This window comes from Eumetopias jubatus, unplaced genomic scaffold, assembly GCF_037043125.1.
Source record: "Eumetopias jubatus isolate StellerSeaLion01/CBP00866 unplaced genomic scaffold, mEumJub1_p1.0 scaffold_11, whole genome shotgun sequence".
Taxonomy (NCBI): Eukaryota; Metazoa; Chordata; class Mammalia; order Carnivora; family Otariidae; genus Eumetopias; species Eumetopias jubatus.
Window position 1 is genome coordinate 25372071 of NW_028274817.1, and position 13603 is coordinate 25385673.

Here is a 13603-nt window from a genome sequence, read left to right on the forward strand (position 1 = left end):
AGTCTTTTTTTTTTTTTTAAGATTTTATTTATTTATTTGAAAGAGAGAGAATGAGAGACAGAGAGCACAAGAGGGAAGAGGGTCAGAGGGAGAAGCAGACTCCCCGCTGAGCAGGGAGCCCCATGTGGGACTCGATCCCAGGACCCTGGGATCATGACCTGAGCCGAAGGCAGTCGCTTAACCAACTGAGCCACCCAGGTGCCCGATCGCCTCCTTTTTAACAATCTCTCTGGATACTTCCCCCACCACCACAATTTTACCCTTATTTATATGAGTTCCAGGTTTTAAGACCCACCTACTTGGATATCCCGCAGGTATCTCAAGCTTATCTTGCTAAAAACCAAAAGCAGGGACAACAGGATATCCACATGAAAAATAATTAAAATGGCCCCCACCTTACACATATATAAAAATTAACTCAAAATGGATCAAAGACCTGAATGTAAGAGATAATACCCCATAAAACTCTTAGAAGAAAACATAAATGACCTTGGATTAGGCAATGATTTCTTAGATGTAACACTAAAAGCATAAGCAACAAAAAATAAGATAAACTGGATTTCATCAAAATTAAAAATTTATATACTTCAAAGGTACACCAGCAAGAAAGTGAAAAGAGGGGCGCCTGGGTGGCTCAGTCATTAAGCATCTGCTTTTGGCTCAGGGTCATGATCCCAGGGTTCTGGGATCGAGCCCCGCATCGGGCTCCCTGCTCGGTGGGAAGCCTGCTTCTCCCTCTCCCGCTCCCCCTGCTTGTGTTCTCTCTCGCGCTGTCTCTCTCTCTGTCAAATAAATAAATAAAATCTTAAAAAAAAAAAAGTGAAAAGAACAAGTGAAAATATTTACAAATCATGTACCTGACATGGAACGTATATGTAAAAAACTAGAGTATATAAAGAATTCTTATAACTCAATAACAAAAAGATAAATAACCTAACTAAACAATGGGCAAAGGCAATGGACATTTCTCCAAAGAAGACATACCAATGGCCAATAAGCACATGAAAGGATGCCTGACATCATTAGCCATCGGGAAATGCAAATCAAAACCACAATAAGATACCACTTTACATCCACTAAGATGGCTGTAATAAAAGGACATACATACGGGGTGCCTGGGTGGTTCAGTCGTTAAGCATCTGCCTTTGGCTCAGGTCATGACCCCAGGGTCCTGGGATTGAGCCCCGCATCGGGCTCCCTGCTATGCGGGAGGCCTGCTTCTCCCTCTCCCTCTCCCACTCCCCCTGCTTGTGTTCCCTCTCTGTCAAATAAATAAATAAAATCTTAAGAAAAAAAAGACATACAATAACTAGTATTAACAAGGATGTGGAGAAACAAACTGGAAACCTTATACACTGCTAGTGGGAATGTAAAATGGTGCAGCATGTTGGAAAACTGGCCCGTTTATCAAAAGGTTAAATGTAGAGTTACTACATGACCCAGCAATTCCATGCCAAAATACATACTCAAGAGAATTAAAAACTTATGTCCACACAAAAATTTGCACACAAATGTTCATAGCAGCATCAGTATCCTTCATAAGAGCCAAAAAGTAGAAACCCAAATGTCTATCAACTAACTGATGAATGGATAAAGAGAATGTGGTATTATCCATACAAAGGAAAATTTTTCCACCATAAAAAAAGAATGAAGTACTCCTATAGGAGTACCACAACATGGATGAACTTCAAAGCCACATATTATGATTCCATTCATATGAAATGTCCAGAATAGGCAAATCCAGAGAGACAGAAGTAGATTGGTAGTTGTCTGGCTGGACCTGAGGGTGAAGGGGCAGCAATGGGGAGTGACTGCTAATGGGTATAGGATTTAAAATCTTTTAGGGATTATGATAATGTTCTGCAATTAAATAGCAGTGATGGTTCCACAACCTTGTGAATATACCAAAAACCACTAAAGTGTACAGTTTATAAGGGTGAAATTTTTGCTATACGAATTACATCTCAATTTTAAAACATTAATCCTAAACTAGAGTCTCATTAGTCATAAAAAGTACAGGATGCACTGTAAGGATAATTACTATCAAGAAATGTTATAGAATCTTCATTTGTGGATAATTTCAAAAATATAGGCTGGAATAAACGATTTCTTAAACTTTATTACTTATGTCCATTACAAACCTGTATCAAACATTATCAAAGTGGCTCTCCTTTTTTTTTTTTAAAGATTTTATTTATTTATTTGAGAGAGAGAGAGAATGAGAGATAGAGAGCACAAGAAGGAAGAGGGTCAGAGGGAGAAGCAGACTCCCCGCCAAGCGGGGAGCCTGATGCGGGACTCGATCCCGGGACTCCAGGATCAAGACCTGAGCCGAAGGCAGTCGCCTTAACCAACTGAGCCACCCAGGCACCCCAAAGTGGCTCTCCTTCTTAAGCATATTGATGCATATATATAGTTTTACCTTGTAACCCTTAAAATACTAAATAGATGACACTATAAGGAGTGGGGAATCAGTAGACATATTCTAAATTAAACTTTTTACTATTTTTGAAGCATGATGCCTAAGTTGAGAACGAGATCTACAGTGTGATGTAGGTTTCAGAAGACCCTGTTTATAGTCCTAGTTCCACTAATGATTTGTAACGTATCTGTGGGCAGGTCGCTTAACCTCCTTGACTCTGTTTCTTCATCTGAAATGTGGGGATAATGGTATCAGCTCTGCTTAACATAGTTATCTTTCTGGTTTTTAAAGAGGTTTACGATGAGTAAATAATCTTTGGGATAAAAACCTCTACCTCTCTATAAGGGAACAGGAGGTACACCAAACCATACCCCTCTGTGAAGAAACTGGGGGAGGCACCAAGATGGCATGGGATAAGGAAGCAGGTAGGGCTGATCATGGTGATGGCACATTAGAGTGATGGCAGAGTGTTGGATTCATGATCCTGGCTAACTCAAGAAGCACCGGGGACAAAAATAAACTTAACTCCTCCTCTTGTGATTTTAACAGAAATGACAATGGACAGCCTACAGCTGCTGCTCCTGAATTTAGAAAAGCTAACTGCCCAATCTCCATAGGAATGTTCTTTCTTAAAATTTTGTTTTTTATTTTTTTAGTATAATTTTATATTATATATAACTATATAACTTATCATTTAATATGATTTAGTGTAATTTAAAAATTTTCTAGTACAATTAATGTACAGTGTTACATTAGTCACACGAATGTTAATATATAAATATCTGGCTTAAATTTATAAGTACTTCATTAATTCTTAGATTTATAGCAATCTCATCTCAAATAAATATACCTTGATTACCTTGAAAGAACAAGCTTTAGTCTCCACCCTATAAATAACAACTGTAATAAATTGGCAATGAAATAAAGAGTATAATTATTTTAATAAACATATTTACCAATTCTTTTAGTTAATGATGGTGTTTTTTCAGCAGTTCTTACCTAAAATAGAAATATGGATTATAAGTTAGAATTCTTTTTGGTAGAAGGCAATTACCTCAATTTGAAAAATTACACTAATCATGAATTTATAAATTGGCTTTATTCCAATTCAACACACAAAGGTTTACAAGAGGCATAACGTGATGAAGCTTAGAAGGAAGTTAAAAGATCATCTAACCCAATCCATTCACTTTATAGACAAGACGCTGAGGCTCAGGGAGATAAAACAACTTTATGGAGGCAAGAGAGTTCACGGTAGGGCCATAATGGCAACTCTGGCCTCCCACTCCCACGTGGTACCTTGGCCACTCCAGGCCGCACCGTCAATTTAGACATGGTTTTGAGATTTAAAATATTGTCTATGAAAAGTTTACAACTGTTTATGAGTATAAAACACATTACACAAAAGTCTAATTTCAGAAAGCTGAGGGATTAAGTATTTTAGTTCTTCAAGCCCATTTCTGTTTACAGTGATAGGTAAATCAATCAGCACATGGTGATTCCCTTTTCATAAATTTGCTTCAGGTTAAGAATAACAAGCATTCTTCAAGATCTCCCCTTTAAAGCTCACCATACATTAGTAATTTAAGATACTATACTGTGAATTTTACACCAAGAAATCATTGCAAAAGAAATTAAATATTTAAAAATATATATTCTACAATACGTGACTTACCATAGAGTCCTCAGGTGGATGGGTTAAATGAATATTGCTTATATATTCTTGTCCCTTCTCTTCTAACAGGTATTTACACCTAAACAATTAAAAGAAGGTTAAACTTTGGTAGCTGATAAGTTAGTAAAGTATAAGGAAAGATATAATCTCTATGATCTTAATTCCATTAACTTGCTTTTTGGTATTTCTAAGAAGCTGCAAAATGAACTGTTACCCAATTCTCTATCAACTGTCATTTTAAAGTTAAAAAAAAAGTTCCCTTTGTTATGCTACTTTGCTAATCTTAGTGAGGCAAAAAATACCAACTTGAGAACTTTCAACTTTTAAGCAAGTTATTAAATTATCGCCTTAAGATTTAAAATTTTTTTCAAATAGTTCATGTTAAATTTTATTTAGAGGATTAACTGACTGTACATTTTGAAGGAATTCTTTGGGCTTTCAACCTTTCCTTTTAAGGTTTTTTAAGGTTAAAGTTTATTTTCAAACAATCGCTCTGAAATTTTAAGTTGTATTATTCTGCAGGCCAAAAATTCTACAGCACTTATATATATGTATACCTTATTTTTAAAGAAGCAAGATGGCAAAGAGACAGAGTATGTCATTATCATTCTAAGATGCCATTGATTATAAGAAGTGTGATTATTTTATGTACCACCACTGCCAATTAAATTATGACCCAGTACCAGATGTGTCCTCATTTCAAAAATTTGAAGATGTGAACGGTATGTCTTAGAAGCAGTGAGATACAGTACTATTTGATAGGGGGTGTGATGGGTTCTTAGGGAAAATCCTTGGCAACAAGGGCTCTCTTGTGCCCATCGTGAAAAGAGCCTACTTCCAACAACAAAACTATATATTCCCAATTTGGTGTTTAGAAACAGAATCATCTGAATGTCACAGATACAACACATAAGCAATGAATGCTTTGGTCACCACAGAAGGCTTAGGGCTTTTTTTTTCTATAAAGTAGGTGACCCCATTTTTATAAAACTGGTGTGAATTGCAAGCCATGGTAAAGGCAAAAATAGTTGAGGTGAAAAGTTATTCAAGATTTTCCCACTGCAGTGTCTAACTTGCCTGTTTCTGAATAAACATTTAAATATCTTACCCTGGATACCACTTAGCGTGTTGTTCCCAAGGGTCTTCACTGGGCTTCCAATCAGTTAGCCCTCCTCCACAGTGAAAGCATTTTACTTTATCACCTTCCCCTAAAAAAAGACACAAGTAAAAATACATGTATTTGTGCAATTAGAAGCTTATGCAAAAAATACCCCCTTTAACACCATGAAACTAATCATTTCTAAAAGCTATTCAAATTCACATCTAAGTAACAGACATGATTGTTTGAAGAGGAAATACACAGTAAACTCACTGATTCAATCTGAGGTATTTTACAGAAGGCGAAAATAAAACTGCCCAATTTTTATGTGAAAAATTACAATTGTTACCTTCTTTCTAATGTGTCATTTGGGGCCACCAATACTACACTTTTTCAAACTGGGAAACTTTAACAGTACTTAGCATAACAAAATTACAAAGTAAGTTTCTCTAAGGTTATAGCTACAGGACACTAAACAAGCCTTCAAGATTGCTGTAGGAGACGATGTAAATAAAATATTGAAATAACTAGTATTTTGCATTTTGGCACTACTCAATCCTAAAATAAATGGGTCAGATATATAATGGTATAACTTTCCTGAATACACCTGGAAGCCATCACACTAACGGTTTAGAGCAACTTGTCAGCAAACTGACAAGTTTGCAGCAGTCCATTTGAGAAGTGCTTATTTGAAGCAAGAAGGCATCATACAGGACAGCTTTCAAATATACAGTCTATATACAAAAGGCAGAGATCAATTTTAATATCAGCCAAACTAAACTCTTTAATGTTAACTCTTTTTTATGAGGTGTAGAAAGAATGCATGTAATACTTGTACTGAGCACACTGCTCAATTAATTAGAGTTACTGTTAGACCCATTCTTCTATCAAGGAGATCTATCATCTTTTTCATGTCATCCTTCTCCAAAAAACAATCACATAAAGGTAAACATAACTCACAATATGGTTGTCTTTCTCCCATACATGTAGCGGTTACATTGCAGATTCAACATAAGGGTTCGCAGATTAATACTGATATAAATAATCATGCCAGCCTACACCTAAATATTTACCAGTTCAAGGGGCTAAAGGAATCTACTTTTTAGGAGCACTGCTATAGTTGGAAACTTAGTTATTAGCCTGGTTTTATAAGAAAGTTTACCTAAAGCATAAAATCCAGCTCTTGCAAGCTGCTCCTTGTTAACTGAGTATATCCACGTCCCAAAAGTAATGATCCGTGCTTCATAATTTGCCATGGCTGGATTTCTTGGAACATTTGTTGAATTTGGGAAATTCCTATCAGAACTCACAACATCAGATTCACTTCGAATGTTAACATTCCGGCCCAGAACAAAGAAGCAGTTAGGAAAGTGTCGCCTGTGTTCTGACCATGCACGATCACAAGGTTCCCAATTTTTCAGTTTTCCACCACAACAAAAGCACTGCACTTGATCATCAATACCTGTGTAGTAGAGTCCAGCACTAGCTAACTCTCTTGGGGTCAAGTGGGCATAGTCTGGCCAGTTCTGAAATGACTTTAATCTAGCTTCTTCACTATACATGGCAGGGTTCCTCGGGTATATGGTGTCTGAAATATCTACGACCTGTCCAGTTCTCAAAAGATAGTCTGCATGAGTCTCGGATGGTCTGTCTAAAACAAAATGATTTCTGTTTCCCAGGTAGCTTTCCGCTTTATACTGACCATTTTGGATACCTGGATTTGTAGGTTGTGCAGCAGTATTTTCAAAATAAAAGCCATTGATAAATCTGCAATTTGGGGATACTTTCCTGTGTCTTCCAACTGCTGAGTCTCCATATTGCCATCTATCTATTGCTGCATGACAACTAAAGCACCGCACAGTGTCTCCTTCACCAGTATACAGAAAACCAGCTCGTGCTAGTGTTGATGCGGAAACAGGACTACTACTTGGAAAATTAGCAAAAGTTTTTAATCTATTAAACTCTTCTATAAATTCTTCATCCTTATCGATGTCTGCAGGTACACAAGTTTTAGATCCTTCAAAACTGTTAAAAGTCATCTTCTCTTGAAAATAGGACTTGTCCACCTTTTCTAAAAAGAGAACATTACATTAGGAAATCCAAAATGTGAAACACAGGCAATATAATTTTGATATTAGGAGCTAATAAATTACTTACTGATGACATAAAAGTAATTACACAATCTCTAAGAAAAACTCTAATTCCAAATACTAGAGCTCTATATTACCACATGATTCAAGCTATAAAGTAAAACCTAGCATTTTCATTTTTTAGAGGAAAGTATTTAAGCAGGTGAAATAGAACTACTCATTTTTAATTGCTTATTTTACATAAATGTGGAAACTATGTGATACAGAATATATTAAAATTATTAACCATGTAAAATTATTAATTAGGAAAAACAAAAGCATAAAATATGCAGATTCTTAAACTCTGCATAATTGTTATAATGGATCATTATATATTCAGGGCATCAAAGTTCAGTTTTTACAATTTAAAAAAAAGTATGTTCAGAATGTTAATGAATAAATTTTTAATATTTCTTTACTTTTCTGCTTAGCAAAAGGTATTTGAGTTTTACTCACAATATTGGTTCCAATATGTCCCCTTTTAAAAAAAAGATTTTATTTATTTGACAGAGAGAGACAGCAAGAGAGGGAATACAAGCAAGGGGAGTGTGAGAGGGAGAAGCAGGCTTCCTGCGGAGCAAAGAGCCCGATGTAGGGCTCGATCTCAGGACCCTGGGATCATGATCTGAGCCTAAGGCAGATGCTTAACAACTGAGGCGCTCAGGTGCCCCAGTTCCAGTATGTCCTTTCAGAGCATCAAATGCTTCTGATTTTCATGCATATGAAAATGGGACTCTTGCAGTCCATTTTTTGTTGGAATCGGATCATTTAGGATGTATATATTACTGCCCTCTAGAGGGTAGCTCAGGAAAAATAGTATGTGTAGACTTTAATTGCAGTTACTTTTGCTATCAACTTCCCATGGTCAAAAAACAATCTGCTCAAATGGAAGAGAAGTACTACCACAGCCTCATCAAAGCTGCCAAATTACAGCTGTGTAACATTTAACCCAGATAAAATACTAAAAGGAACTAGCTGGGTTATGAGAAGGGTAGCCAGATAAATTATCCTCCAGCCTTGGACACCTTGGAAAGTGAAAAATGATGCTGCTAATAATTACACTGGGACAACAGGCATAAATCAGGGTTGCCTGAGGCAACCCTGATTCTCCAGAATCTCACACTGTTCCTAATACTCCGCTCAGTACATGCTTGGGGAAAAAAAAAAAGACAGTCACAATAATTCTGTCTCTACTTTGTATGTGCATTAATTGATTTCTTGGGAAGAATTAGCAACCCTGGCATTATGTTGGCACAATAGGTCTTGGAACATCATCTCGGTGTAATGTTCAATGCAAGGCTTCTGTCTTGCAGGCTGGCAATAAACTTTAGTCTTTCCTGGCCTTGTCATTTACAATGGTAGTAATTCATATATACCACAAGAGCTGAGATATATCTGCATACAACAATTTTTGGAAGATAAGACTCCATGACTCTTCATTATTGTTTCCCAGATGTCTGAAAACATTTTGACACTACCGTCAAGACCCCTTGTTCAATCAGCATAAGCTGGATGACAAAAATCAAGATTCAAAGAAACCAAGGCTGGCTGACAGGCTGAGATGAAATTTAATAGGGATATTAAACATTACGTTCTGACTTTAGAAATATGCTGCACAACTAAAGGAAAATGGAAACTTGGTTTGGAAAGAAGTCATGTGAAGGCAAACCTCTAGATTAAAATCTTGGGATTTTAGTTAATTAAAAATTCCATTATGAGGGGCTGGCTCAGTTGGTAGAGCATGAGACTCTTGATCTTGGGATCGTGTGTTCAAGCCCCATGTTGGGCACAGAGCTTATTTTTAAAAAAGTTCATTATGAGCCAACATTACATGGCTACTAAAAAAGAAACTTAAAGCAACTCCAGGCTGCATTAATGTCCAGATGTACAAGGTCCCGATCCAATTCAACTACACATTGAATATTATTTTCAGTACTGAAAACACTTCAGAGGAACATTAACAAAGTGTCATATCTATAGAGAGCAATTGGGATGATGAAAATGGTGTCCAATGAGGAACAGGTAGAAGAGCTGAGAGTGTTTATCTCAAAGGGAAAAAAAGTGTGGGGAGAGGGCTGTAGAGGAAAGAGTAATTACCATTAGCTATCTAAAAGGCTGTTATACAGGAAAGGGATCCAAATTCAGTGTAGCCTGAGGACAGAAGTCAAGTCAATGAATATAATTATAGCCAGTAGATTTTAACCCAATACAAAGAGGAATAGTTACAACAATCAACAGCAGGGCAGAATGGATTGGGGGTGCCTTGTAGATTTCTCCCATCATGAGAAGGCACTTGGGCATAGAGTAGGACAGGACAAAACATTTCTAAGTCTATAATGACCCTGAAGAATTAATGCTCAATACAATCCAAAGCATATGAAAATTACCTTCTCTGAAGTGCTAAGTTTTATTTCTCAGATCAAAATAGACAGAAGTATAAAATCAAGGATCTATTCTCATTTTGCAATAGCAGATATTTGTATGGTTCAAGTAGTCACCCCATTTCAGGTATTACATAGTATCAATAATAGCAGGAGAATCTCTATTTGAAGCTTTCAGGTGGAGACCTCATCTTCCCAGGGGTTATTTCCATGCTAATGGTTTAGATTTCACTGTTTTGAAAAGCAGGTATTTATTCAGAAGCACCCAACTGAACACTACATATACATTATCAGAGTGTGAGCTTTTGTTGAAGGGTGCGAAAGCAGAATTACCAGAGAGGTTAAGGGTGAAAGGGAGAAAAATGACTGACAACAGATAGAAACCTTGGGACTGGCGAAAGGCACCAAAAGAAAGGGATGAGAGAGAGGACTTTATTTATAAAGGATTTAAGTGAAATGAAGGTAAGAGAGAGGATATTTAGAAAATAAGTATATACGGAGCACAGGAATTGTGAATAGAGAAGAAAACGGGGTACGGATATTGGAGAAGGGTGATAAAAAGCTTTGGATGTGAAAAGGTCTAAGTGCAATAAAGTATGCTGAGATCATTTAAGGCTTCTTTGTGAAAGCACACGCACGCTCTGTATTGGGAAAGCAGAAAGGTAAGAAGGCACACAGAGAAAGATGTCAAAGAAAGCTCTGTAATTAAAGGGGCTAGGCAGTCAGTAATCTTGACCGGAACGGTGGTTGGGAAAAATGGTACTATGGAAGCCAACAGTGGCACAGAATCAGCAAGCAGTGCCACATGCATGGAAAATTTCAAGATCGTGAGATGTTGTGTTTAAAATATACACATACCAAAAAAATACACTTACATGTACATACACAGCACACATATATATTTAACATAGTCAACTGAGTAAAGATAGCCACATAAAACCCACCTACTAGTATCTGCACACAATACAAAAGTTTCTACTTCTCCTAGGCTTTTATTACTGAGGTTGTCAAATATATAGAAAAAAGGTTATTTTAATGGGAAAAAGGACATAAAGTAAGATATACATTAGACTGCCACTGCATGAAAACATATACTTATGGATAAGACTTTAAAATTTTATTTTATTTTTATGTTTTAAAGATTTTATTTATTTATTTGACAGAGTGAGACAGTGAGAGCAGGAACACAAGCAGGGTGAGTGGGAGAGGGAGAAGCAGGCCTCCCGCTGAGCAGGGAGCATGATGCAGGACTCGATCCCAGGATCCTGGGATCATGACCTGAGCCGAAGGCAGACGCCCAACGACTGAGCCACCCAGGCGCCCTTGTTTTTGTTTTTTAAAAGATTTATTTATTCATGAAAGACACAGAGAGAGAGGCAGAGGGAGAAGCAGGCTCCCCAAGGAGCAGGGAGCCCGATGCAGGACTCGATCCCAGGATCCCAGGATCATGACCTGAGCCGAAGGCAGATGCTTAACCCTCTGAGCCACCCAGGCGCCCCCAAGACTTGTGGTTTTTTTAAAAGATTTTTATTTTATTTATTTGACAGAGAGAAAGAGTGCACACATGTGCACACGAGCAGGGACAGAGAGAGAGGGAGAAGCAGGCTCCCCACCAAGCAGGGAGCCTGATGTTGGGCTTGATTCCAGGACCCTGAGATCACGACCCGACCCGAAGGCAGATGCTTAACCAACTGATCCACCCAGGTGTCCCTGGATAAGACTTGTAAGGTAATTTTTTTAAAGAAAACTCTACCCCAAAAACATGGGCTTGAACTCATGACCCCGAGATCAAGAGTCACATGCTCCGCCAACCGAGCCAGCCAGGCACCCCCCCTTTTTTATTGTAAGGCAACTTTTATTAAGTGGGTAAATTAGGCTAGGGTGGCAGGAGTACAGGTGATCCTTTTCTCCAGAATGTCTTTCTTCCCCCCACCCCCAAATGTCTTTAATATTTTCACTTACAGTCTCTCAGGTCGGTGCTGTTGGCCTGGATCAGCAGCCCAAGCCCAGGTCAGGAGCCCAGTCATGGGGGAGGTGGATGAAAGCAAGGAGGTGGATGGGCTAACTGCCCCCTCAACCTCCTCCACTGGAGCCCTGCAGAGAGGAGGGAGGGAATTGTGCCTCTACCAGCTGCACTGCCAGACCAGTCCTTGCTGTCCTGTGAAGCCCTGTGGAGCTCAGTGGAGCCGAGCACTGAGATCCAAGCTGACTCTACAGGTGCATTTGGTGAGCTGTGGATTCTTGGCTTGCGGCTGAGTGTGCGCATGCGCCCACCTAGCACTCCACAGAGGCAGCCCGGCACTCAGCTGGACTGTGGCTGCCAGGGCATCCTGGAGGTGAAGAGTATGTCTGACAATGAATTTCATTGTTTTTTTGCTAGAAAGAGCAAAACTTGGACATTTTGAGTTTTATGGATTACTACAACATGTTCATAAAATACCTAATGTTGACAATTTATTAGGCCATGCAGATTTCCAGGGAGACTTACTACCTGATAATTATCATAAGGGTGTTTCAACAGACAACCCACTACTTAGGATTTTTATACAAAAGAAGGGAGAGGCAGATAACAGTGCTTTTGGTACAGACATGCTAATGAAGAAGGAAAATGTTTTAGTCAATGCTTTGTTCTGCCAACCACAGAAAAAAGCCACATCCAGTCACTGGTATGCCCCAAGACGTTAGACCTGCATCTTCTATTACAGACACAAATATTCTCCCAGAAACACATCATAGGGTTAGTTTATCTTTACAAACACAGCACTGAACATTCTCTAGGACTCTATAGCCAGGATGGTTTCAGAAAGCCCAAGGGAGACACCACATGGCTTAGATAAGTCCCAGGGATCTTTAACATCCTGGCTTCTTCCAGATCAGGTTCACAGCACAAGGTTACTGGATATCAATGACGAAGTTTTAGAAGTTAATGGCACAGAAGTTTCAGAATAGAGTTTTGATCAAGTAATAGACAGGATGACTGTAAACAGTTGCAATCTCATCGTAACAGTGAGACAAGTAAACCAGAATAACTTTAGGAAGAGTAGGACTTTGGCAGCTCTAGCAAATCTACTGATAATAATAGCCTTCTTGGCCATCCACAGCAAATTAAACCATACGTTGACCAAAGGATGAAGATGACATTATTACTGAAGATAATGGTATGCTACAGAAGATTCCTAAAGCTGTTCTCACTACCAGAAAGCCTGGAATGGTTAACACACATAGAACAAACTTCGTTTCGAGTCTGGACAAAATGGTTTCATTCCTTCTAATTGAGTTTAACATCCCTAGCAAGTGGCACGAACAGAATTTGAAACACAGGTACCAGATCAAAAACTCTTAAGATTATGGAACCATCATTATGAAATCATCATTTGAATGTTTTCTGAATAAAGATGTCACAGGACTTGTAAATATGGCTAGTCGAAGAACTTTTAAACCTCTGAGTCAATGACCTGGAACAGGCATGAGAACAATAGTGTTGCAAGTTTAAAATGTTATTAAAATAAATAGAAACAGAAAGTAGATTAGTGATTGCCCACAGCTGGGGCAGGAGGGGAATACGGAGTGACTGCAAATGGTTACTGGGTTTCTTTTCAGAGTAATGAAAATATTCTAAATTAGGCTGTCGTGATGGTTGCATAAATGTGAATATACTAAAAGCAACAGAACTGTACACTTTAAAATTAATTTTACGGTAGGTGAGATATATCTTGATAAAGCTGTTTAAATGCTAGTTTGGCAATTGTTAGTATAAACTGGTGATCAGAGGTGATTTTTAATTAAAAAAAATTTTAAGTAAACACTATGCCAAACATGGGGCTTGAACTCACAACTCTGCAATCAAGAGTCACATGTTTCACCAACTGTGCCAGTCAAGAGCCCTGGATCAGAGGC

General features: G+C 38.1%; 1 protein-coding gene and 1 pseudogene across 4 annotated transcripts in view; one reads left to right on the top strand and one right to left on the bottom strand.

Moving 5' to 3' along the window:
- Positions 1-13603, bottom strand: part of XIAP (X-linked inhibitor of apoptosis) — a 75843-nt gene that overhangs the window by 33151 nt on the left and 29089 nt on the right. For 3 of the 4 annotated variants that reach the window (XR_015769429.1, XM_028122703.2, XM_088028656.1), the window contains 4 exons: positions 6359-7267; positions 5206-5305; positions 4098-4176; positions 3379-3421 (listed from right to left, as the gene is read on the bottom strand). Coding sequence is in view for 3 of the 4 variants with exons in the window: in XM_028122703.2 (XP_027978504.1) it covers positions 3379-3421; positions 4098-4176; positions 5206-5305; positions 6359-7235 (1099 nt within the window). In the remaining variant the exon portion in view is untranslated. Of the gene's footprint in view, positions 1-3378; positions 3422-4097; positions 4177-5205; positions 5306-6358; positions 7268-11668; positions 11801-13603 lie in introns of all 4 variants that reach the window. The other variant, XM_028122701.2, reaches the window with a different exon arrangement.
- Positions 12062-12982, top strand: LOC114223714 (partitioning defective 6 homolog beta pseudogene; annotated as a pseudogene).